This window comes from Notothenia rossii, assembly GCF_949606895.1.
Source record: "Notothenia rossii genome assembly, contig: scaffold_131, whole genome shotgun sequence".
In the NCBI taxonomy this organism is placed as follows: domain Eukaryota; kingdom Metazoa; phylum Chordata; class Actinopteri; order Perciformes; family Nototheniidae; genus Notothenia; species Notothenia rossii.
Genome location: NW_027640287.1, coordinates 1 through 27,957, shown reverse-complemented (window position 1 = coordinate 27,957; position 27,957 = coordinate 1). Strand labels below are relative to the sequence as shown.

Below are 27,957 nucleotides of genomic sequence, written 5' to 3'. Positions count from 1 at the left end.
ATTGCACTTAGAACTACAATAAGCATGTTAATGTTAATCTAAAATCTCCGGCCACAATTGTATTTTGGCTATATTATTAGCTTGATAAAATGTGCCAAATTTGCAGATTTCTCCAATATCCTCCTGAGACCCAGAAAGAAAAAGGTTTCAAATGTCCTTTTTTTTTATCACACATGTCTTTAGGGTGGTATAAACATAATGACTAACAAAAACGTTATTGTGTGTCCTTTGTAGAGGACATTAAGATACAGGTACATTTAGACAACATTAGAGCACAACAACTCAATGCAACAAATACTGAGCCCTCATTTGTAGCACTCCTTTTTGAAATGCAGAGATACATCTGACACTTGAGGCACTTGATGTATGTTTTCCCACTGCATCCGTCTGCCATGAACCCTACAGAAACCTACGTGTTAGTTTTGGCCCATAGTGGACTCCATTTGTGTTGTGTAAAATGAGGGAAATAAAAAGTTAGCAAATCCCCATGTCCTCGTGACATTCATAAAAATATTTCGTTTTAGGTATTACACTGCTCTGATTACTCACTACACTAACTCCTAAGATGTTCCCTTACTATAATTAATTAAAATATTGAACTCACAACACTGGTAATTACAAACTTACCATTTCTCTTTCTATAAATAGGGCTTGTGTTGATGGACGCCATTTTGAAATACAATTAAATTATCTTTTTCAAAGCCACACCCCCACATATGTCATGTTTGAAAAGCCCAGGATGTCCTCTGTGGAGTACGTGGCATGTATAACCTCAAAGTAATGGACCAAAACCCAATGTGCTCCACAGAGGGTGAAAAATAAAGAATGGGTGGGTCTCTGGAGGATAGTGAACTGGCAAAAGGGATCGAATCAATGTATATTTCCGATGAAGACCAAACACATGAAGAAACGACACAAAAGATCTTACACAAGTTGCTTTTTTAAAATTGTATTTATTTTTAAGGAAGACTTGTTGCTATGCGTCATCACACTGCTAATATCATACCTCTTGCATATAAAAAAAACAACGTTTCAAACAGCAGAGACAATGATTTGTCCGATCAAAGAAACAACATAAATGATTTCCCTAAGAGGTACTCAGTCTAGAGGTGCAACAAAGCAAGCGTCTTTGTTATGTATTATGTACAACGCAAACACAGCTCAACACAGAAAAACACATAGCAAAACTCTGAATTGTCAAAATAAATAGGCATTGGATAACAACAAATAAATGGGAAAACATGTTGGTTGAGGAAAAACGCACTCATCACAGACAATATATAATCCTGCTTTGACCTGAAAACCATTGCTGCACAAATCGGCTTCAAACTGAAGGTATAAAATAAAAACGTTCTTTTTGTCTTGACTTGATGGTATCCTAAAACAGCGAGATTAGCTTAGTTAGCTCATTGTCGTTTGGATGAGCTAGCAGCTTTGCGCAGAAATGACAACAAATGGTATCAACAAAAAACCCATATTCACAGTTAAATATACGGTTGGGCATTTAGGGTGCTGGAAGGAGCTCCTGACAATTTCAAATATGTAAATCAACATTTATCCTGGGACTGCAGTTACACAAACTGGTGAGCTAAAGGAAGAAGTACTGTGCGGAAGTAATTTGCGGAAGTTAACAAGCTAGCAAGGGAGTATTGTTGTTGTTGTTGTTGTTGTTGTTGTATGCAAATTAAACAGCATGTCAAATATTTAAATCAATCTACCGTCCTCTAATATTTATTCGCGCAGAACTCCTCGGGATTGAAGACTTTGCAGAAAGGATGTTTTCCGTTTGCTAACACTTGGCTAGCTAGCCCGTCCTCATTAATTAGCTTGCTTTTCCCGCGTGACTTGTACAGGTCAGAATTCCTTTTCAACAGTTTGGAAATTGCGTAAAAGGATCTTCTTCTATAGTTTTCCACAAGGGGAAAAAAATCCTGACCAAGATCACAGCAGGAGCATCTAAGTTCGACTTTCAGGAGGATTTTCAGATGTAAAAATGTACATAAAGCACCGGTCCAGTATTTCTTGTAGCCAGGGTAAAAGGCACATTATGATGGTCGAGGTAAGGAGTACTAACGTTTTTTTTAAACGTTGTTAGGTTGCCTTAGCCTGAATGTGACAGCAGATGGGATCAAACCTTTGAAGACATTTTTGGAGACATTGAGGTTAGGCATATCTTATCCAAACTCAATTGAAAAATGAACTGTAAACCCTTACTGTATCTGTGCTGCTCCTCAACATATTGTTTTAAACAAAACGTGCTGTTCAAGGACAATTAGTTTTAACGCTTTTTCCGCAATGCATCAACAATTACTTCTTCACTTTCTGACCTAATGTCTCAAATTGTAACTGTACGGCTTATAGACAATCTTATTTGATACTGAAGAATCAAAGCATTAAATCAATATTGCCAGTAGTATTTGCACATATTTAGCTCAGGGTCCATTTCGTCTTCCAGACATTTTAATCCACAGCCTTCACTTACATATGTTTTGGAAATTAGCATTTAAAACTCAAGCCATGTGCGTTTCCATCCGCAACTTCTCTGAGACTGCCTGTGAACTTCCTGTGAACGTCACGGCCTACGAATAATGATCCATCTATATGTACTTCAAAACCAGTAGCACTTCCTTCCACATGCTCTTCATCATCATCATCATCATCAATAGCACTTTTAACGCCTGATGCATTTCATTTCTATTCATAATTCTAGCTGCAGTTCGTTTGTGCATTTCTGAGGTTTAGGAAACGGCACCCACCCAATATGATCATCCTATTTTCACTACAGATTTTTTAAATGATGCGTTTGCTTTTGCGTGCTGCACATGTAGGCAAGTGAACTCCTCAGTTTGGTTTTTAAATGTGTCATTAGGGAAGGCTAGAAGCGGTCAATATTTCAGCAGGCAAAAAGCATATAAAAATAAACACTTTAAGAAATGTGTATAATAGCAACATGTCATAGCTTGTAAACCCTCTCAGAAGACTCCATAGTTATTACATAACACCCTGAGAGACCCACACTGCTTTTAAACCTGACTTCAGCTGCAGTCGGCATACACAGCACCAACAGAGAATGGATGCAGGATAAATTCAGGAAGTTCAATAATATTGTTTTACTTAAATATTAAACAGGCAGCAGTGTTTTAGGCAGCACCGAGCGGGGGGGAGGGGGGGGGGGGTCACTGGGAGTGGGGATGTCTTCATGGCCTACTGTTATTCATTCAGCACCAGAGTGAAGAGAAACAGGGTCTCTGATGGGGTTGTGCAGGGGCTTAGCGAGAGGAATGTTACCAAGCGAGCTGCAATAAAACAAAATGTGAAAAACAAAAAAGAAAGTGCTTTTTTGGGTAACTTTGATGAAATAAATGAAAGCAGGTTATGCAGAGTGTCAGATTTACCATTAATGTAAATCCTTAAAGGGATGTTTGATTTAACGCGCGGTGCACCGGGTCAAGATTCTTACTCTGAGGTGAATGTTAAGGGCAGATATTAGTTTTTAGCATTTTGTGTTTTATTGATGCTATTCACACATTTGCAAATCAGATGGTATTGTTTGTCATTTATATATATATATATATATATATATATATATATATATATATATATATATATATATATATATGTATTATATACTTCTCCCTTAAGGTAAGGTACTTGCAGTGGTTTAACTCCTCCCGTCTAGCATGTAGGTACAAACGCCTCAACGTCCATTTCTTCATGTAATTTTTTACAATTATTTATTGACACTTGAGCTGGTTAGACGGTGTGTGTGCGTTTTCTGTTATTTAATAAGTCCTCAGTTTCTTTACAGGTAGATTGCTGCAGGATGGGCAAGTGTGTGTGTGTGTGTGTGTGTGTGTGTGTGTGTGTGTGTGTGTGTGTGTGTGTGTGTGTGTGTGTGTGTGTGTGTGTGTGTGTGTGTGTGTGTGTGTGTGTGTGTTTCTATGAGAGCGTCTGGTTGGCGAAGAAGGCCTTGGTCTCTCCACAGGTGGGGTTGGTGCACATGGGGCAGCGGAGGGTCAGCTGACGGGAGCAGGACATGTTGGACTTCAGGTGGGAGTTGACCAGGTCAGCCAGGGCCTGGACAGGAAGACATTCAGTGATGAGACACGGACAAAGAGAAGAAGAGAAGCACCCCCCCCCCCCCCCCCTTTAAAAACCTGCTGGTGTTTTCAGAACAAGGATTATTTTATACCTTTGACTAAAAGCCTGGATGTGATGCTAGCGCTCGTTGCCTCAATGCCACCTTTTATGTTAAATTTGACTCCGTTAGCAGCTTGCTAATTAGCTAGCCATTTCCACCATGCTTTGAGGCTTTAATGAAATTGATCTATCACTTTCCAGTTTTCACAGCACCACTCAACAACATTTTTATTCAGTTGTTAATCCCAGTTGCTTCTACTTGACAGATTTTTCACCACTGTAGATCTGCATTAAATATCACCCACATGTTTTACTTTGTTAGAGTATGAAGGAGCTTTGATAGACTGGTCTGTCTCATGCACATGCAAGCAGGTAACATGTTACATCCTTTTTGGTACACATCAATTCTGAATATTAGGGTTTTAAAAACATATTTTCCGCATCGGTACCAGCTGTATTTTATTATCTCTTCACACACACGCAGAGACACACACGCAGACACACACACACACACACACACACACACACACACACACGTCAAAACCTAAAAATATACTAGAAGTTTTTAATTTTTTTAAACATGTTGTGTTATTTTATTATTCAGATAGGAGAAGAGGCAAATGTATAATCTGAGATATTTAATTTTAAAAGGCAAGAATGTCCAATGAGGAGTAGCTAGCTGAACAACATAGCAATCTTAAAACCCCTGACAGTTTTGTTGAACATTTTTTTTCTTCCCAGCTGCTGCTGCTTGCAGACGGCAGCTGACTGATACAGCTCACTGAGAAACTAAAACCACACCAAGGAAACCACCCTTCAGTAACTACCAACTAATCATCCTCTGGATATTGATTTACACACACACACACAGAGAGAGAGTTGGTGAGGGGTCTCTGAGCGCGGCGGGTTTGACCAGCCAGCCAGCCGGGCGGTTCAGTTCTACTGTAGTCAGCTCTAAAGGTTCCCATTGATCTGCCCCTTTCCTTTAATAAACCCACACACACACACACACACACACACACACACACACACACACACACACACACACACACACACACACACACACACACACACACACACACACACACACACACACACACACACACACACACACACACACACACACACACACACACACACACACACACACACACACACACACACACACACACACACACACACACACACACACACACACACACACACACACACACACACACAGGTTGCAGGGTTGAGGAAGACGGGAAGCAGGGAGGTGGGACGGGAAAGGAAGGATGGAAGTAAGAAAGGAGGTGAAGGAGAGGAGGAGGAAAGGAAGGAAAGAAGGAAGTAGGAATCCATTTATTGACTACCTCCAGCCTGGAGTTCACTTACTGCACAGAACCTTCTGCTGCCGTTTCCGTTTCTATTATTAGAGCCCTGCTTGCCTTCAAACAGTCTTACATCCTTTTGAATCCCTTCCTTCTTACATCCCATATCATTATTTGCTTGTCTTCCCATTTTCTTAACTTACTTTTACACGTCCCTCTCCATATTTTACTCTCCTTAAGCTGACATTTGTTGGTTAAGGATATACATGCATTCTCCTACATCAACACTTAAAACTGATTGTTTTTATAGGGCAGATAACATTTGTAATATGTGTGTGTTTGATATGTCCCTACTTTCTGTCAGTCTCTATTATCAGCACCTGTTATAAAGTGTAAGTGTAAGTGTGCGTGTGTGTGTGAGTGTGAGTGTGAGTGTGAGTGTGTGTGTGTGTGTGTGTGTGTGTGTGCGTGTGTGTGTGTGTGTGTAACCTACCTCCATAAACAGAGGGTTTCCATTCAACGACTCTGCTCTCCTGATGTTCTCCACCCCACACTGAAGACACAAAGAAAGGATATCACACAGGTTTTTTTTAATACAAAACAATATGCAGCACAGTTCAAATGTTTTAAAACAGGTTGGGTGTAAATATATGTGGAAAGGAATGTTCATTACAAATGTAGTGTTTCAACAAGTTTGATTTTGGTGAAACTCGTCTTGACTTTGGAGAGTGGGGACATATTTAGTAAGAGATTTTTGGACAGGAAAAATGTTTTGGGACAGTGAGGACATAGAAATAGGGACATTTTGGAGTTACGTGTGTGTGTGTGTGTGTGTGTGTGTGTGTGTGTGTGTGTGTGTGTGTGTGGGGGGGGGGCACCAGTCACATTGATTGGTGGTCCCCTCACTGGTGCCTTTACACAGACACACACAACACACTGCTGCTGACACACACACTTTTGCCAACTTAAACTCCACATGAAGTCTCAAGATAAACCATTAAATAAATTATCTGCTAGGGATGTAACGATACCAAAAACTCACGGTACGATAATATCGCGATAACAAGTCCACTGTAAGATATTTATCGCGATATTGAAAAATAAAGAGAATCTTTTTTTTTTATAGTTTAAAAAAAAAAAAAAAAAATCTTGAAAAAATGTTCTTTATTCAATAATGAATCTGATTTGTAAAGCATTTTAGTAGGATAGTAGGATTTTAAAGTGTAACAAATATAATAATCAGACCTTGCAATAAAATAAATCATGTTTCACTTTAGTTTTTCAAGTAACTCAACTCTAACTCACTCACTCACTCAATCAGCATCATCAGACAAGTTGTTTTTTAGGAATATGAGCATGTCCACATTTCCAGGTAGAAGCTGGGATGTTTGGGCGTTTACAATATCCCCTGCTGTGGAAACAACTCTCTTGCTTGGTACTGATGTTGCTGGGACAGCGGTCGTCGAGTTAACCGAATATTATTTTTAACAATGACGGAAAAATGGGAAAGCAGTCAAACTCGGAACAGCGCCTAAGTTTCCCCGCGGCGAGGCTCTGGTGTTATGCAGGCCCTCCAAAAGGAAATGATATAGTTTCCAAACCGTACTTTGCCGTACAGATAATTGAAATGTCTGGGAGTTTTTGCTTTACGCTGTGCACGCTCCCACGAGGTGCATGCATATCTCGGTGGGCATGCATAACACGGCATAACACAGGGCGAGATGTAAACATACTGTTGGTACTTGTCTGTCTCTAGGTATGTACATGTAGCCCTGTAAATACTATGTCCTTTTGTGTTATCTGTTGTTTTATGTTCAAGTTGTAACCTACTTGCTGCCATGTTGGACAGGTCTCCCTTGAAAAAGTGATCGATGGGACCTCCTGGTTAAATAAAGGTTTAAAAGAAAATTTAAAAAAATCGCGGTAGATTTTGTCTCACGACGGTACCGAGACATTTATTTATCGCGATATCCGACATATCGTTACATCCCCATTATCTGCTGCTCACACCTGAACTTTTGAATGAACATCCATAAAATTCCCCTGTTTGCAACTTATATCAATTACTTCTATATAGACTATTCTGCAATATTTCTATTTTATTCTATTTACTTGCACTATTAGCTGTGTTATTGTGTTGCGCTGTGGGAGGAGCCTGTGACCTCAGATGTTCATTGTCATATCTACACTGCAGCTCATGTACACATGACAATAAAAGCCTTGAATCAACATCCTCCTTTTTGATCCAAGAAAAGAATCCAACTCCCTTACCTCCTGCCCCAGCACCTGTCCATACTCGATGTCCAGCTCGTGCAGGGTCTCGATGTGGTCCGAGGTGAAGGCGATGGGCACCAGCAGGATGTTCTTCTTCCCTCGCTCACACAGGCCTTTAATCACATCGTCCGTCTGGGGGCCGAGCCACTGCATGGGCCCCACCTGGAAGACCCAACACCAGACAGGACAACCGTTTTATTCCACAAAAAGGTGGAGATGTATCGCCTTGCACTTTACAACAGTTCTACCACCGGTTATAGACCCGAGAGGACGGTCCATTGTCGAGTTAACGACCTCATTAGATTTCCTCCACTGCTAACTTCACTGAGGCTCCAAGGATAGCTGACTCATCATCTGTTACACACTTTGATATTGTGTCTGTAATGAACACTAGGGGGCACTAGTAGGACTTCACTCTTTTAGGTTGTGGTTGAAAAGGGCAAAAAGATGACATCCTAACCCTTTTTTACTTGACCTTGATAGAAAACGTCATGAGATCAAGAGAATATGTGAAGGGGAATTCATTCAAGACAACTGCGGTGCTCGGAGAATCCCACTGCAGTCACACTACGATATGCAAATATGGGACTGCGGATGTAATCGATGTTGGTCCACAGTGGAAACTACGATGTTCAAAACATGGACTTCTAAAAGTGCACCTTCGATATGTTCGATATGTATGTAGATGTCAGCTACATACACATGGACAACCCATTGAAAATACAACTTTGTTAACGAGGTTGAGTTAGAAGCAGAAATAAAGGCAACCAGTCAAATTGAGATGTTTCCTCACTCCTAACCTCCTGCCCACTCACACTCCCAATTAGTTTGATAGCATACATGACGATCTTTATCCCTTATCCTGATCGTTTGTTATTGTGACTGGCGTATCTTTATAAAAGCAAAGCATTGTGGGTCAGCATGATGTCCTTTCCTCTGGTGAAGGATGGTCCAGTGTACCCTTTGCTAAATGACATACGGAAAGGGAAGCATTGGATCACCTTTCCTTAGCATTTAGAGAATTCCACCTGCTCTTATCATGGCTGCCATTTGGGAACTGTTGGGTCATTTCTCTCACTGAGGAAACTTCCTGGGAAAAGCTTTATTCTACCTGAACTCAAGTCTGCTGAACTCAAGCTCTTGTGTGAAACCCCTCTTTAATGGTCTCACATGCAGAGCACACAGCACACAGTGAAATGTGTTCTCTGCATTTAACCCATCCTAGTACCAGGAGTCTGGCACCAGGAGCAGTGGGCAGCTATTTTACAGCGCCTGGGGGAGCAATGGGAGTGAGGGGGGAAGGGGGGTGTCCGGTGCCTTGCTCAAGGGCACCACGGCAGGGCAGAAGGTGAACTGGGGCCTCTCCAAGTAGCAGTTCACAGTCCATATTTAGGTCTGTTCAGGGACTTGAACCGGCGACCCTGCGACTCACAGTCCAAGCCCCTACTGACTGTGCCACTGCTACAAGTCACACTATAACATACCACAAAAGAAAATCTCTGGTATGGTCTCTTTTTAAAACAAGCATAATATGTCTTAAAACTAATGTATGACATGTGTGTCCTGTGTTATGTTATTGTATATTAAAACACATTGTGTGATTTTTTTCATGCTAAACAGGAAGCCAGCGACGCCTCCAAGTCCTCTTCTATTGTGAACAGATGATTGGCTTCAAGAACTATTCATGACGTGGGACTTTTGAGCTCTCATTGCTCTAAAGTAGCTTCAGCATGAGACAGACATGTGGCTCCACCTGGTGGCGTTCAAAGGGAATAATGATTCTGTGATATCAGCATTAAACTGTACAGAAGAACATTGTACAGCCTGCATTTGTGAATATTAGGGTGAACATGAATACCCTCCATTCAAATTCAACCCCTCCTTCATAACTGGAAATGTATTATTAAAGATTTTAGGTGAAGTTGGAGACTCAGAATGAGGCCTTGCTGAATAAAAGCTTGAAAATTACAGTGTCATTAATCACTGGCTTATATTTTGGACAGCGTAGCAATAAGCATATGCAGTATGAAAATAACATTAATAATTATGCACTTCAGGAAACATTTAGTTTCATAACTTATTAATAATATTTAGTTGGAGTTCTGACAGGGATGCGGGAAGTCAGTCAGAGTTGGGGGTCCGGGGGGGGGGGGGGGGGGGGGTCATTTGGTCTTTAGCAACAGCTTGTGAGAGCAGCACATTCATCGGTGTTCGTTTTAATGCCGCCAGTTTGTTGACGGCCTGTGTGTTGATGGGACTTCTCATGCTCCCTAAATGTTTCCCCTGCCTTTCGCCAGTTGTTAAACCCTGCTTTCACGAAACTCCCATCCCTGATCTTGTCTGCACTGACGAGCTTCTTCTCTATAGCAGAGCAACAGAAGAAGCACACCGCAATCACTTTCTCTTATATAGTAGGACTGTCCCGAATACCATTTTTCGGGCTCCCGATATTCGGTAGTAATCAACAGCGAATATTCGGCCCACGCGGGGGGATGGGGGCGGGGCGTAGTAATCAGTAGCAAACCACACTTCAACACGTGTATTTCGGTGTATTCACGGCATTCATTTTGTTATTCTACAGTATTGTTGTTTTATAGTTATTTGTTAATGTAACCCAATTTGTGTTCTTTGAAATTGAAAAGGATATGGCATTGTGTTTGTTACTTTCGTTGCAGTTGTATATGTCTTAAGTGTAATTTGGCTTGGCTTCCTATTTATGGACATGCTTTTATTTTGAAGGAGAGTTAGCGCAGTTGACAGGAAGTTGTTGTTACTATGGAAACAACGTGAAAAGTAATATCTACATATAAAGATGGAGAAAGTAAACGATAACATTTGCGGTTAGTGTTAGCAACCCCCGAAGAGGCACAAGCTCTTACGTTGATATTGGAGATTTCAATCAATTCAATTTGAAAAAAAACGAATAACGAAATTGAAACCCGAATAGTACTCCAACGAACGAATATTCGGGTACAGCCCTATTATATAGTGAAGCTTTTTATAGACTGCTTACACTAAAATGCTAACTCAAAAATAGTAACTCAAAATAAAACTTTTGTATTGATTTGTTTAGTGAACTTTTTGGGGTTGCAGTTACAACTCTCCGCCAACAGATGGGGGTGCTGCAGCCCCCTCAGCACCCCCCCTTCCCGTGTCCCTGAGTTCTGATAACGGCTGGTACGTCACTAAGCACTGGCTGCTGTCTGACTCTGACAATAGGAGAGCGGGTAGAGATAGTCAATGACATTAAATAATGGAAACAAATATATTTTTTTTAATTCGCCTACAAATGAAAATATTTACTAAGTTATATTCAGAATGGGTTGCTTATGTAAGACGGACACTTTATAAAGTTAAAACACTTCTAACCATCAGCTGATGCACAGTTCTACTGGCAAAATAAAAGGTTGCTTGGTCTCCAAAGCCTATCATTTTGTGTTTGTTTATCTGTTATACATGTGCTGGATTGCCCTACACTATGTTACTGTACACCTCTCTGACTACACATCCTTCTGTTAATGTCTACAGTTCATTCAAATTGTATAAGGTGAATATAAACAACAGAGGAGAATGAGAAGGGGAGGGTTTCAAGCCGTACTGCTTCTTGATTGCAGATCCTTAATACTCCCTGTTACTGGAAGACTGTTGAGGGTCATTTGAACGTGTACTCACCCTGGACTGCCACACCAGTCTGTAAGGGTTACAGTGCCCCAGTCTCTCCATGACTCTCTGAACTGTGGCCCCCACCTCCTGAGGGTACGGGTCGCCTCGGTTTACCACCTGCACACAGGATAAAGGGGAAGCAGTATTACTAATAGTCGTTATAGTACAGTAGGATGACGAGTAACAGAAGGTAACCAAGGAGCAGCAGCAGGAGTATTATGTGGTAGTGAAAGTAGTAACAGCAGGATGCTGTAATGGCAGAGAGTAGTTGTTTGGAGAAGGACGAATCATTTGGAAAGATATCTAGTTGTGATGTATATTTCACTGATAATGGACCTGCTGCTTTGATGTTGCAGGAATACTTACAGCCATAGGAAGCGAGTGTGCGGAGAACAGAATGACGACGTCGTCTCTCTTGTCCTCTGGAAACTTCAGCAGCTCGTTTTTGACGTGTTCTGCAAAACACTACACACACAAAGAACAAGGGTTCAGAAATGTAGAAGAAAAGAAATACTTGAATGATAATGGCTGACTGTTTTTCAGGTTTACTCATTATTTTTACTGCCTTTTTATAACAATACTAAGGATATTTCAGAAAGCATGTATTTATTATTCGTCATTGTTTTGTTATGTATATTTACATCTTGTTATCATTAACATTTGGTATTTAATGTTACTTTTTTCTTTCTCTGTACTCAGGTCTCACTTGTAAATAAGATGTCAGTCCAGTTCCTGATTAAATAAACAAATTTCTTTTTTTATTTTAGGCAGTTTTTGCAGATATTTCTGTCTTTTTTTTTTAAATGCAGAAACAAATAAAGTAGCAGAAAACATGCATTATGTACTATGGAGGGGACTCTAAGGATTACTGACAAGTACACCGTAAAAGTACTTCATTGTATTTCTGGTAGCAGTCAAACTAGTACCGAGTCCAACAGTATCAGTTTTATTAACAAATATTTGTATCGATCATCAAATATAGCAGGGCAAAAAATGAAGAGCAGCTGATATGAAAAAGAAAACGGGAGAGGTGGCTGAGTGACGGTACGTCTACACAGCAGCGTTAAAAAAATCTTCCAACGCTTCTCTGCCCATTGACTTTGAATGGGGGTGATGTCACTTTGCCTCACTTTTCGCCGAACTGCATTGTGGGGAAGCAAAGCGAAGATTTCCAGGATTTTCAGGATTTTCAGGATTCAAAAGTTGAGCAATGTTCAACTTTTGAAGCTGAGCTGGAAGCGTCAGCCAATCAAATCCTGTTTATGCAAATCTGACAGTACAAGCGCTAGCCAATCAAACCGCGTGCAAGCTGGGAGAGCCAGACCGCAGTTCATTTCCTCATATTCCAAACGGGAAACTACGGTAGCAAATCACCCGGTTCTTTACGACCAGAACTATTTACCGGGATACAAACCGGAGGAACCAGGCATGGAGGGAGGTGGCAGAGACAGTGGGTGAAACTGGTAGGTTTTCGCCTTTTTGGGGAGTTTATATATATATATATATATTGCTCGCATAAAATCCCCGGGGTTTTTTGCTTTGTATGCCGGGGGCGGGACATTCATGTGATTGGTTGTTGGTCGCGTTGCACGCAAAAAATCCCCAAGCTCTCAGACACGCCCAGCTCCAAGACTTTCAAGATTTTTTCAAAGCTGCTGTGTGGACGTACCGTGACCGCAGTGCAGAATCGCTGTATAGTTTAAATCTCCTAACAATGTTGTCCATTTTAGACAGAGGCTTATTATATTTACAGCCCTTAGTAACATCCATTTTCTGGGCTCAATATGTGTCTTGGCCGTTGTCGTTGTGATCGCAAAATTCAACTAGTTTCCCCTTGTTTGTAATATTATCACCGTTCCGAGCAAACGACTGCTTTTGTTTTCAAATCACTTCCGTGAGTTTCGCCCCGCCCCTCGCTCCACTGACCATCAGACCATTTAGTAAAGTAAAAAGCAAAAAGGCCTCTCAGACGCTCTTCTGTTTAATAAAGAAAAACAAATGGACGGTAGATACACGGACTCTTTCGGCTCATTAGTTGCTGCCTTAGTTCATTTCCTGTGTGTGTGTGTGTGTGTGTGTGTGTGTGTGTGTGTGTGTGTGTGTGTGTGTGTGTCTCACCTCCACCAGCAGAGGGTGTGTGGGCCAACGGTCGATGACGCTCCAGCGCATCTTTGGACTGTCTACTCTGTTGCTGTAGTAACGGTAGATGGCGTTCAGACTGCTGCCTGTTAAAACAGAAACACATTCATGTTTGAGTCATTACACAACATGTGGCGTCCTCTGTCAACCACTCAGCCGCTCCACTGTAAGGTTGGACATAAAGTGCCTTGCTTGAAGGCACGAAGAGGGGAAATGAAAGACATGGTAAAAAAAAAGGGGGAAGCATCGTCTGAGTGCTGCCATTCAAAAGATAAAACATATCAGAGAGAGAAGCAGATACATACAATTTAATAATGCTGTTACTGACCTATTTTACTTGTATACGCTTTCTTGCTTTGATAATGCTGCTACACATTCTTATGTTACCTTATATGGTAAAACCAAATGCTTCTGAAAGCATTGCCTAACACGACTGTACCATTTCTTCATATGTGCTGTTTTCTCTGCAATGAGGCTTATTATTCTCAAGCGCTTCAAGGCCACAGAGCTGATTTGGCAGACTATGTTGAAACTACTCCTCTTCACACAAAGTTTGAACTTCCATATTCTGATAACCGTTATACTTTTTACAGCTCAAGGACACAGGTGTCTCATAACAATATGAGACATCCGTTTGAAAGCAGATTTCTGAGGCGTTCCGCCCATACTTGCCAACCTTGAGACCTCAGAAATCGGGAGCATTTCAAAACCACCGCGGGGGGGTGGGGGGGTCGCCGGAGTTGTATTAGATTCACATTAACATGCTTATTGTAGTTGTAAGTGCACTGTCTTGATGGAGCATTATGTGTGGGCTGGAAAGGAGTGAGCAGAGGGTAGAGTTGTCGATTCTTGTGACTGTCTTCCTCACCCTCTCAGACTTTCAGTTGCGCGTGCTGCTAAAGAGATGTGTTACCATGGAAACCAAACAATGGTGTAGCTGTATTAAAGTCCGAGTGGAAACAGTTCTGAGTAAATCTGATTTTGTCAGAAATCGGTAGACATGCTGGAGAAATATGACCCCGGGAGGAAACCGGGAGGGGGCAATGAAATCGGGAGTCTCCCGCGAAAATCGGGAGGGTTGGCAAGTATGGTTCCGCCTAGCTACACAAAACTCTGTCCGCCCTATCTTGTATATAAGTTTTGCTTTTCTGTGACTATTGCGCACACTCCTGCAGACTACCCTGTACTCTGTGAGACCTTTGCCTTTGAAGCTTCAAATAAATAACCAACAAGACAACGCTGTCTGCTTTCACCAGTGTATTATTGATTACTCTCATTGTACATCTTTACAGTGTTGACGAGTTTAAAATATCCACGACAATATCCCTTTCTTTGGATGTGTTATTTAATTTTAGGTCATTTCCTTTTTATTTACTACGTTTTCTTTTATTTTGCCTTTTATCTGCACTGTCCCTTTTACCGATGTGTGTGTGTCAGGGGATGAGCAGTAAAGCCTGGATGCGAGTGCCTAAAAACGTTATGTACACATTGGTACATTCTTATATAACTAACGTGCTTTATATATTGAGGCTTAAAATCAGCATTTTAGGGGCGTGGCCACTTTGAGTGACAGGTCTTAGGTCGTTAACTGCATGCTGTCTGCTTCAATTCCACGATTACGCCCATTTCTTTGATTATTCAGGAGTTAGACATCCCTAGCCACCTACACCTCTGTGTGTGTGTGTGTGTGTGTGTGTGTGTGTGTGTGTGTGTGTGTGTGTGTGTGTGTGTGTGTGTTTATCAGAGGGTCACAGGGTGGATGGCAGTTAGGGTGTGGGCACACTCAAAAAAGTCTCAACAAATGTGATCTTTTCTGCATCGATTGAGCTCACGTGATCTTTGGAAAGCCGTTCTCTACAGCTCACAGAGGAGCAGCCGTTGTCGGGAGGCTTTACGTTACATCTGTTTCTCCGCGGTGTGAGCCTACCTGTGGTGGAGCAGCTGTACTGAGGATACTGCGTGAAGGCCACCGCTCTCTCCACTCCGTCCTTCTCCATCTCCTCGATGGCTTCCTCCGTCAGCGGGTGAACGTACCGGAAACCGATGTAGAACTTGTGAGGAGCTGAAGAGAACACGCACACTCATTACTGCGGTTACTGGCCGGGGAAAACACAAAGGTTAAAAACACATTCATCTGGCATTTGCATATTAAGGGAAGATCTGAATAATCCATCAAATACAGCAGCTACTTGTTTTGTTTCTTTACGAGACAGAATGAGTTATCATAGAGAATATACACGGGTTGTTCCACTCTGATGAGGTTAGTGATGTCACAGGGTTTGGTCGCTTCTCAGAGCGGGTGTTCTGTTGTTATCAGCGAGGTGTGTGCAGGCGTGACAAGACACTCCTCACAGTGTCACTATCTTCACTTCACACACACTCTGCTTCCAACCAGCAAGACACACAACAGCTCTGTTATATTACGACATCTTAAAGCCCCCTACAGACCGAAGCAGCTCAGTGGGTGTCCGGTTCAAGTCCCAGAAAGGTCCCAGGTAAAGAGCCTGAACTGAGGCTAAAAGCTGCCAGGTCGCTTTCTTCTTTCGACAGGAGGGAGAGACTAGATGTCACTGTGTGTGGTGCTGTGCACAGGTGTGACTATTAAACGAGGCCTTGTTAAAATCCTCCGTTCTTATTTGAATTTAATCGATCCTGATTAGCAAGGCACCATCAAAGACGCAAGACTGCATTGATGTATGTGTTAAAATGGAAGTCAAGAATGCTTTAACTAAAGTCTAACGCACTGAACCCCAAGAGTAACAAGTACTTATAGTTACTAATACTAATAGTTCTGAAATGGAAGTACTTTCTCAGCTGGTGAACATCCCAGAAGTAGCTGTAAGCTGAGTGGCAAAGTAAATGTAATCTATTTGAAAGGTAGGATTGTTTAAATGCAGATACCTAGTTTGGGTGTACTTCAGATCCCAGATGGCTGAGGGTTGGCCTGTGTGTGTGTGTGTGTGTGTGTGTGTGTGTGTGTGTGTGTGTGTGTGTGTGTGTGTGTGTGTGTGTGTGTGTGTGTGTGTGTGTGTGTGTGTGTGTGTGTGTGTGTGGTATATGAACATGTGTGTGACAATTGAAAAGGAATTCATTTCTGATGATAGGTCCTCCCTGATGATTAGTCAGTAATCTGAGCAAGGACTCATAAAAAAAAAAAAAAAGGTGCTTTATGTCACAATTATGCAGGAAAATCTAAATTATGTGAAGTTAATTTTAATATAAGTATAGCATTTTCTAGCCAAGAGCGATGCAAAGCAGGGACGGCAAACTAGCTAACTGTTACCCAAGCTAAGGTTAGCCAGCCACACGGCATGGATCAAGGTTGTTAGCTTCTTAACGTTCGTTGATGAAGTTATATAGTAGTATCGTAGAGTAAATGGTCCAAATCAAATTCAGTCGGATCACAGATCGTGTCATTACCATGACACACATAATGATTTATGAGTGTAATGTAGTGTCACGTGGCTATTTGATGACGGGGGGGGAGAAGTGTCTCACCCGTGTCAGGGCTCATCTCGTCCAGCAGCTTCACCATGCCCTCCCCCTGCATGGAGGTCCAGTGTTTGATGGGCGAGCCCCCCCCGATCTTGCTGTACTGCTCCTGGATCTTTGGAGTCCGTCGCCTAGCGATGAGCGGGCCGAGCTGTCTGTAAAGCAAAGGGCAGGTTTTTTTAGAACAATACACAAAACAATTGATTCCGAAATAACAAATCTGGCTGGCAGAGAACTGTCAAAAGATTCATTATTGTCACTTGCACAAAGCTACAGAGTAGAAATGGCAATGAAATTATTCTGACCTGAGCTCAACAATGAAACATATATAATAAAATACAAAAATACACAATGAAAAGTAGTGCAAAAAGTCTATATATATATCAGTGTTTCCCCTATATACAAATAGTGGCGGCGCAGCGCCGCTGCTGAAATATGAGCGCCGCTGCTAGGGGTACCCAAAAAAAAAAAAAGAAAAAGAAAATTGTTTTACTTTTTTTTTTTTTCTTAAAATAATAATTGGCGACCCTTTTTCTTTTTTGATTGTTTGTTATATAGATTTGTAGTATTTGTGTTACTGGCATAGGCGACACAGGCGGTCGCCTAGGGCGCCAGATCTGGGGGGCACTGCGCTGGTAGCTCTGGGAGGGAAAAAACATTTTTGACCGTTGCCGCTCATCCAAATGTTCGGCCTTGATGTAACAAGATTCATAATTAAGTAAATGTAACACCCTTTTTAACCCCGGTTGCACGTTTAATTTGTCCTGTACGGTGGGCGCTAGGTTAACTAGGTAAAATAAGATATGAATGAACAACAAAAATAAAATAAGCTACATTTATTTGTTATTGGCTATGGTAGGTTATTGGTTATGTTCACATACTTATTTGATTATTCAAATGTAAACCAATCTTTTTCATATGGGCGTTTTAGAGTTGTACCCCCTAGATCAGGTCTCTAGTAATTGTGTGCTCAAAGTACACCAGATTGAAGCATTTTACTGTAAAATGTTCCAAAAAAAATCTTCCCGGGGGGGGCCTACCCCCGGACCCCCCTAGAGGATATCACGTCCACCCCCCAATTCAAACATGTTCATATAACACTGAATACATTTGAAGCCATTTTGACGTCTATTACCCATGCCAATAAGTTTCTTTTTTTGCAGTGTATTTGTCTTTTGCAGAGATTTTTCATTTATCTTTACACATAAAATGTCACCTAAAATCTCACCTAGGGCAGCAAATTGTCTAGAACCGGCCCTGGTACTAGGCCTAAAGAGCCTTTCTTGTGCTGACACATAGAAACAAATTGGCGGGGCGCACTTTGCACGCGCACACACAAAAAAATTCCACGTGCTCCGCGCTCACATTATGCTGGGCCCACGTGCCTTAGCACCGCTGCTATGACTCCATCCTAGGGGAAACACTGTATATATATATAGCTTCCTGGACAACTGGACTCCAAATCACACTGTACATTTCATATTTATATCCTAATATTTAATATTCCATAACTCACATACTTATGTACAGGCACGTGCACACATAGACCTCAAAGTGGGCTTGAGCCCCTGCCCTTTTTCTTCCTCCAGAGAAAGTGCCCTTTTTATTTTTTATTTTAAATAAATGAATATATATATCTAATGCTGTTTGCGCACACTTTCCAAAAATATATATTTATTGAATACAAAATAAAAATATCAGGTCGGGAGTAGGGGTGTCACGGTTACCGGTGTAGACGGTAACCGCGCTAAAATATTTTGACGGTGAGATAACCTTCTGAATTTCAAAACACGGTGTTATGTCGGTGGGTTAAATTACCGCACACCGTTACACCGGGAGAGCTTTCATTTCCCTAATACTCCCACGGTTACACTGTATTACACTGTTACCGCGCTAAATACTTTGCATTTCAAAACATAATGTTATCTATGTGCGTTACTAGAGCTCTACACCACACACGTGACACTTTCGAACGTTCGCAGGCGCCACTAGTCCTAGGTTCTTTTATCACACTCTCTCACTTTAAGCATGGCAGCAGAAGAAGGAAGCCGCGATGGTACCATTTTTCCACCTTCTAAGCGCAGAAGATCAGAAGTGTGGTCCTACTTTGGATATTTAAAAAACTCAGAGGGGCAACTGGTGGAGGACGGTGCCCCCGTGTGCAGGACATGCCGGCGGAAGGTATCCGCGAAAGGGAGCAACACATCGAATTTGCTCACTCATCTACGAGACCATCACCCGCAGCTGCACAGCCAGTGCAAGGTATATTTGTTAATATTAACACATAGTTTTAGCTGAAATGCTCGAAATAACTTTTGCCTTCGGGTAAAGGGGAAATGTAACAATTATATCCGACTGTCAATAATGTTAAATCTTGATAATAATCATTTACATTACATTAGCAAATGCACCTGCTCTCGTGTGTTCACCATTCTTAGATCGGCGCTAAACGCCATTCTAAGCTAAGTTGAATAGCTAAACTTTGATATGCCATGAGACAGTGAAAATAGTGCAGTGAAACACATTAATGATTAAGTTACTTCTGACTTTGGGTCAAGGGATAATGCAACGATATACCCGATTGTCTAAAATGTTAAACCTTGATATTAAATGTCAGTGTAAGCACGCCCACTGCTAGCATTTTAAAATACATCCTACTGCGGTGCCATGCTCTATTCGTTGGTAGCTAGTGCACTACTAAACGCCATTGTAAGGTCACCTTAATGTTAACACTAAAAAAAAAAAAATTACCGAGATAATATCGTAAACCGTGGTAATTTTGGTCACAATAACCGTGAGCCGAAAATTTCACACCGTGACACCCCTAGTCGGGAGATTAGACTGTGAAGTTCCGCTACTCTCTCTCCCCTCCCTCCCTCCACGTCTCGCGCACAGCGGTGCGGACATCGGCAGTCCCTTCAGACAGACAGGTAGCAGCACCTCCCACTTTACAGTCCCTTCAGACAGACAGGTAGCAGCACCTCCCACTTTACTGTCCCACATTATGCCGGCTTTTCTTGGTTTATTTTGAAGGTGAGTGGTGATGAACAAATGTCTAAGCTGCCGGCGTGTGAAAGACACACTCAGAAGCCAAAGTACAGAAGAGAGGCTTTCTGATCTCCTCGCTATTGAGACGGACATTCCTGTTATCCAGTGAAGTAATAAATATCTACAGGGACATGGCCCCCAGAAGGTTGCTGCTGTAAGGGAGGAAGGAGAGACAGCAAGTGAAGACACAAAAACATATTTAACAACTTCCAAGTGCAAAGAAAGATACAAAGAAAGTTAGTAACAAAATAAGTTATTAACAAAATATTTAACTTCAGATTTCAAGACCTTGTTAAATAATTTCAGTAAAGTTGCAGTATTTTTGCATGTTCTTAAAAAACATTTTTGATGTGTTTTGTCCAATTAAATTAAGTAAATGAGTAGGAGAGGAGAGCAGAATGCACTAAGTGTAATTGTTGTAACTAAACATAGCCCTACTTGTAGTTTGGAGTGTAGGTTGGTTTGCGTATTTATGTAGAGAACAGCCTTTTTCAGTTTTGTGTGAAGATTTTTGTTGATTTTGAAGTGTTATTTATTTGAATACCACAAAAATAATTCAAAGGACTTAATGTTGTGCTAAAATAAACTAATTAGTATAGCAATTAACTAGTAGCATAGAAAACATGCACATTGTGGCATAGTTTCCTTTGTTGATGTCTGCTCTTGTGCGTAGTGAATACTAAAGAAGACCATTGTCTCTGATTATTTTGTAGAATTATGTTGAGTATTAAACAATTGCGTGAGTGTGAGGGTATTAAAATTAATTTGTCGGTAAGCCAGAGATGTGCAACTATATTTAACTTTTAGTTTTTTTTAAATAAATGATTATAGGATGTGCCCTTTTTCTCCCTTGAGCCCCTGCCCCCAAAATGTCTGTGCACGTCCCTGCTTATGTATATATAATATCCTGCTTCATATTTAGTCACTGTACATTTTTAATTCAACATGTATATTTTCTTCTTTTGCTATTTCATTGCTATTGAGATGTTGACATTTTTAAATGTTATTTATTGTCTTTTAATTTTATTGAACAATGCCATGTCTTTTTATTCTGCTGCGACACAAAAATGTCCCAACTTGGGATCAATAAAGTACTTCTTATCTTATTCATGAATCTTCCAACTGAATATATTCTACAAGATTACCGCTACAAAAAACATCTTCCATCAATCAAATGTGTGTGTGTGTGTTTGTATTTGTGTGTCCATGGTGCATACTTCTGTACAGGCAGCTGAATCAGATCTGTGTCCATGAAGAGCCGCCGCAGGAAGTCATGAACGTCTGACAGTTTCTCCGGTCCTCCCATGTTCAGCATCAAGATGCCCGTCTTAGGTTTCCTGCAGGCACAAGAGATTTATTATTAATAATATAGATCAAACACATGGTGATTTGTTCTGATTATTAAAGTCAAAAGTCAAGGTCCAACCATTTTTTAACTATTGTCCCCATAGGCTATAATGGTAATTAGCATCCGGCAGTTTCTACTGTATGTGCTGGGGACCCGTACTGTACATTTTTTACATAAAACATTGGAGTACATTTTCAGGTTCACTATAGGATGAGCTGGCAACTAGACTAATAACGTATTGTTTAAATATGGAGATTAACCGACAACTATAGACAGTCTGTCAGCCGCAGACGCTCAACGATGTAAGCACTTCAGATCCCAGATGGCTGAGGGTTGTCCTGTGTGTGTGTGTGTGTGTGTGTGTGTGTGTGTGTGTGTGTGTGTGTGTGTGTGTGTGTGTGTGTGTGTGTGTGTGTGTGTGTGTGTGTGTGTGTGTGTGTGTGTGTGTGTGTGTGTGTGTGTGTGTGTGTGTCACCTGTTGTCCTGTGTGTCTGGAGTCTGGGCCAAAGCAGCAGCAGTGGAGCGTCTCCTGACACTCAGACTGACGCTGCTCCTGGCAACTACAGAAGAAGAAGAAAACAGGTTATCTATGAATCTGTTGTAAATATACGGAGAAAGCACATTCGCTTTCATACACTTAATGCATTCAAACTGTTCCCCCTCTGAAATGTTTAGTGTAAGACCAAACCGGTTGTTCGTTTTTTCAATTGCAACAAATGAATAGTTATTATTTATTATAAATACGCATGTGGATATACACCATTTCCTGATACCACATATTTGTTTAAGCCCATCGGATTTGTTTTTTACCTCTTGAATTTAACTAAAAGAGACAAATATTTTTTTCCCAAGCATTCAGTGGTTGTTTTTTTCTACTTGCTCCATCAATAGTTTAATTTAGAAAACTTTAAGAATACACTCAAACCATTCATTCATCAATGATTGAGTAATCTGGATTTGGGACCGGGTATTAGTCATGAGAGGAGCCCGGCTGCACCATTACATCAAATGAAAAATAATCTACAGTAGATGTCATGTGAATTAAATTATACCGATAAAAGCACAATACATTTGGCTTGTTAGGAAATGTTGGGATCTCCAACTAAATGTTCACAAAGTTATGTTATTTAAAAAAATGTCTGACAAGGTTACATAAGTATGATAAGTAAAATAGTTGGTGGGTCCATTATCCTTAAATGACCTTAAGTGAAGCTAAACAAACCTTTATAAATAGTACGCTGGTATATTCTGATTTGTGTAAATGCACTGTATGAATGTCTCATTTGAAAGTCTAACAGAAATCCGCTTTACTTTCATAACCCTGAGCTGCAGTACCACGAGGCGCCACCAGAGGCAGGCTGCCATTATGCAAGTTCACAATGCTGGAATTGTGTAACTACGTTTAAATGTTAAGTTATTCCTTATTCGCCGTTAAAACGTGGACAATTAACACTTTTTACGGATCCTCTGGTGGGTAATAAATGCAGCAAGGGATAAGTCCAGTATGCAACATTAACGTTTAACTGTAACCTACAGTACAGTTGGGTATCGTCAAACTAACGGGCGTTAGTCTAGTTCCAGAAACAGCGCATTTTGTTTGCAAAATAAAAGCACATTAGCGGAGACCCTCCAGCAAATACTAGGATTTAGAATTTAAAAAATGGCAAACATGAAAAGGCTATACCACTTTAGATCAGTTAAAGTGAAAACACGTGGATGCTGACTTGATAAATGTCAATAAAACAAAGAATTGCGCTATAAATTCAAAGCAATCGTCTTATTGTGAAAGTTCTGACCGGAAGTTGTACTTCCACATCTTTGCTAACTTTACCAAACGAAGCCAATGTCAGCGTGTTGTTGAGTTTACACTATGATTAATCAAACAATCATCACTCGAAACTGAATTAGTACAGCATGAAAGAAACACAGTAGCACAGTTCACTTTGTGACAATACAAAAGCGAAATTATGACACTTGAAGATATCAATGCACATATTTAACCAGGCTTACTTAGCTCACAGTCACACTCACATTGTATTAAACGACCGGCGCTGCCAAAGACTGCCATCATGATAGTTTCCGTTTTCAATGCCAGTAAAAGTCCTTGTCCCCACTGTTATGAAGGCCGGATACGTAATAGTCCACGAGTGTTTCCCTGGTGTTTCCCAACACTGAGTAACTCGCAGCCCGGTGTAAAGACAGATTCCTTCAGCTACTACTGGCTGGCTGCACTGACCCTCCCCTGTCAAAATTGGCAATGATAGCTTTAACACTTCCGGTTTCAAATTTCAATGTAAAACTACTAGTGACACAAGTGGCATGATGCAGCAGTTTGGAGAATATTGTACTTGATCGTTTGCAATTGCACATGATGGACGCATAGGTTATTCACCTATTCACTTCTTGTCATTATTTGTATTTATTACTTTATACTTTATTTACAAGTTTATTGTAATTATGGTATTTTTATTACGATTATATCGTGTCTTTTTATTCCTGTACCTATATGTTCACTTTGTTTTATGGGGTTTTATATTTTATGTGTTATATTGTTGCATCGATTCAGTTGTCTTGTGTCTTATCTGTCAGAGAGAAACCATTATTTTATGTTTGTTATCATACATTTTACCTCATTTTGTCTATGAACCTGATAAAATGTTGTATTTTGCTGCATGTACCTTTTAAAGTTCTTAACAAATAATCTGAAGGGAATTTCTTGTGGTGTATTTTTAACTTCTGATGTGTCCTTTTGTAAAGCACTTTGAGCTGCATGTGTTGTATGAAAAGTGCTATATAAATAAAGCTTTATTAGTATTAGTATCACCTGAATCTCCTCCTAGAGCACAATTGAGTTCTTTTTAACCAAATGTCTCTCAGAGGGGCGTGGGGAGTGGCTCCTTATTTTCATTTAAAAGTAACAGACAGAGAATCAGCACTTTTGAAACAGGGCTGAAACAGAGGGGATTATTTGGTGTTTCAGCCAAACACCTCAGAGACATGTTTGTATATATCTGAGACCTATAATACATTTATGAAAAACAGTATAATAGGGAACTTCAACATCAGCATAGCAGAAGACAACAGATGTCTCCCCCCTGGATGTTGAACCCGAGCACCTGCATGAAAAACCAATGACTAGAACTCTACTTTTGCTTCTGAAAGTGCACGTGTCTTTAACAATATCTTTGAGTTGCTACCATATTTTGTTTCACTTCCTCTGACCAGTCCCCCTTTTATTTGGAAGCGCTGTGTCCAGTTGTACACAGTGCAAGGAGACACACGGTGTGTCAGCAGTGACTTCTCTGTCAATACATAGTTTAAAAGCTTACAGCAACTAAAATTAAGCATATGCAATAAAAAAAAATCCTTGATGGAAAAGCCTTTATATCTTAAACATATGTTATTAATGTAGTAAAACCACCAGGGGAAGTGTTAGGAGGTGTGTGAAGTGATTTTGGTAGAATTTGACTTTAAGCAGGGACCTATTTTTAATATTGCATTGCGGTCTGCTTACGAGTTAAATCAAAACAACAATTGTATTAAGTGTCATTGTTATTTTTCTTTTTATAAGTAGGACACGAGCAGCAGCATTTCCCCCCGAATGTGAATAATTCAATGCTTCTATGTTGGATGTATGTGTTCGCCACATTTCCGGTCTGGAGCTATCTCACTCTGGTTGTTTTGACGCAGAGCCATAATCTTTGCATGACGTCACATCTACGTTGTCTTTATCAACCCAACGGCATCCGTGTGTGTGTGTGTGTGTGTGTGTGTGTGTGTGTGTGTGTGTTCTAAAATCATTTTTAAGAATGAAACTTTACGTCTCCTTAAAGTCAATACTAAATATTTTTGGAGTAGGCCTACTACTGTGACTGTGTTTTTTCAACAACTCCTTCCTTCCTCCTTTCAAAACCAGTTCGTGAGAATGAAACAGAAAACCAAGGAGGAACCAGGAAGAGTCTTTCAATAAACACAAAGCACACCTTTGTCCTTCACTGACCAAGCATAACACCTTCACTTATCCATAAAGGTTTGCATAAGTGTTCTTCTACCAATGTAAAAGCATTGTAAAGTATAATGCCATCTCATTATTTAATGCTACATTAATTTACATTCCATAAATAATAGTGTCTTATGTGACATTATAGTGATTTTACAGTAAATGAAAGGAACGTTTACTTCAACCAGCGCTTTATGGATATTTTTTAGGTATTCAACTATAAACAAAAATGACTGATTATTCTAAAACATACTTTTAGAAGTTTGTCACTTCATTACTGTTATATATATAATATTCCCTATATTATACTCATTTTTCAGATGTCTTTATAAAAAGTAGTTTTTCATATAAAAACTACTGAAGTCTGTCTAGTTTATTTTTAAAGATACATTTTATGGGCTATATGTAAAGGTGGGGTAGGTAATTTTGGAGAAACCAGCTCGAGTGCGCTAGAATTTGAAAATAAACAACCGGAAAAAATCTGCTACTTCCTTACAGAGCCCCTCCTCCAACACACACGAACGAACACATGACCAATGAGGGCACGAGATAAGTTTGTGCACGAGATGGAAGGCTGACAGGCAGGTAGGCCATCCAGTTACTTTAGCCGGGCCGGCTCGGGTCGTGCTTTTTCCAGCGCCACAGCTTCAACAGATGAATTGTTGTTATCGGGATGTTAAGAGCATTCCATGGAATATAACAAAAAGTGTATCTGAAATAAATTACATAACCCACCTTTAATATAATACGCACTATACTTGGAATAAAACCTATGGCCTCCATTAAATACAAATAATTCAAAAAAAAATGTGACAGGCCTATAGATGAACTTGGTTGTCTTTAGATGAACAGAGAAAGCATCGAAGTTGAATCCGATAGTTAGAAAACATATTCAGCTAGAATGTGGTGTTTTGGTCAACATTAGAAAACGAGAACAAGAGTTAAAAATATATCTACAAACAGATGTTTAACAACCTAACCTAAAGAAAAGCCTCTTACAAACCATCCGTTTTTCTCACATTTATTTCAGTGCAGTTTGAGTTGAGGAGTGTTTTAACTAAGGAGGCAGAAACACAAACACGAGAGCAGAACGTTTTTCTCACATTTATAAACCATCAATCCTGAAATGGAAAGGCTGCTCTGAACGTTCTTTTTTTAATGTTCCCAAATACATGAAAGGCGCACAAAAGCAGCGCTGTTGATTTGTTGCTTAAGCGTTGGTCTACCAGCACAGTGATGAGTGTGTGTGTACCTAGTACCTTCACTGTTTTTACACCACAACTAACACACAGAAAACACCAACATATTTCAGCTACTGAAGAACTTCTCCGAGGTCATTTATTTCTGAACATCTCAAGGTCTTCAACAATTCCTGACATTCAACAGTTGATGCATATTTTTCGACTGAAGCGCATTGCATTGAAAGAAAACTCGATTGAGACATTTTTTAACACAATCACAGGAAACTTAAGTGCTTATTCTTAATTATCCACCAATTCGAACAAGATCAGAGGGAGAAATGATCTCATTCAGGTTTCACGTCAGAACAAATCAGAAAAAGCTGTGAGGTGGAGCAAAGCAGGCGGCGTCTCTAACTGTGGATGTAGTTTGATGGAAAATCAGAAAATAGCCAAGGATAAAACAGTATGATTGGATTGATATTGTAACTACACATTAATGTCTCCATGCCAAGAGAATGTGTGTGTGTGTGCGTGTTCAGGGCCTGCAGCGCTGGATGAAGCGTGGGTACAGGCAGACGTCTCTGATGTGATGTCTGTTCAGCAGCAGGTGAGGAAACGCTCCAGACCCAGGCCTAGCCGCCGTGAGGACACGTTCCGTACTTCCTCTGAAACACACACACAGCAGCCGGTTAACACACGTTAGTAACAAGACAAAGTAACACAAAGTAACAAGGACAATTCAAGAGAGGCTTTGTCCACAATACGTTTGATGGAATCAGACGTGCTGTTTTAACGGGTTTCAATAGGGATTCTTTTGTCTGCATTTTAGGCACCAGTTGATCAGACTTGTCAAAAGGAGCTGAGCTTCATATTCCAACTTCCCAAAAGACACACACACCCTTGCCTACAGTTATCCCATATGCATTAACAGTCAAAATTGTTAAAAAAGCCCAAAATAAATGGTTTCTGTTACCTGGTCGGTGTACCAGTAGTAGGGGGTGGGGTCGATTTTCTCCCTCTTGTACCCTCCAGCAGCTCCTCACTGTCCCAGATACGCATCGAGCCTCCGACGATCTCACCAACATTTGGCATCAACACATCGACCTGAAGAAGCACGCACACACACACACACACACACACACACACACACACACACACACACACACACACACACACACACACACACACACACACACACACACACACACACACACACACACACACACACACACACACACACACACACACACACACACACACACACACACACACACACACACACACACACACACACACACACACACACACACACACACACACACACACACACACACACACACACACACACACACACACACACAC

At 40.7% G+C, this 27,957-nt stretch overlaps 1 protein-coding gene across 1 annotated transcript; it reads right to left on the bottom strand.

The window, feature by feature from the left end:
* Nucleotides 1-933: 933 nt before the first annotated feature.
* fech (ferrochelatase) lies at nucleotides 934-23,664 on the bottom strand. The gene is made up of 11 exons (XM_079694984.1): nucleotides 23,446-23,664; nucleotides 21,890-21,974; nucleotides 21,284-21,403; nucleotides 17,025-17,173; nucleotides 15,454-15,588; nucleotides 13,506-13,612; nucleotides 11,754-11,852; nucleotides 11,397-11,504; nucleotides 7,722-7,886; nucleotides 5,944-6,003; nucleotides 934-4,077 (listed from the first exon to the last, which is right to left on the bottom strand). Exons 1-11 carry the CDS (start codon nucleotides 23,483-23,485, stop codon nucleotides 3,940-3,942), a joined length of 1,206 nt encoding a protein of 401 aa, XP_079551110.1. The 5' UTR covers nucleotides 23,486-23,664; the 3' UTR covers nucleotides 934-3,939.
* Between the last annotated feature and the right edge of the window lie 4,293 nt (nucleotides 23,665-27,957).

Excerpts from the sequence above, each read along its gene's own strand:
- fech (XM_079694984.1), bottom strand. The coding sequence starts at position 23,485 with ATGATGGCAGTCTTTGGCAGCGCCGGTCGTTTAATACAAT. Across the intron at positions 13,613-15,453 it reads GTACAGCTGCTCCACCACAG|GCAGCAGTCTGAACGCCATC; the intron begins GTAGGCTCACAC and ends CTGTTTTAACAG. Across the intron at positions 11,505-11,753 it reads CACACTCGCTTCCTATGGCT|GTGGTAAACCGAGGCGACCC; the intron begins GTAAGTATTCCT and ends TCCTGTGTGCAG.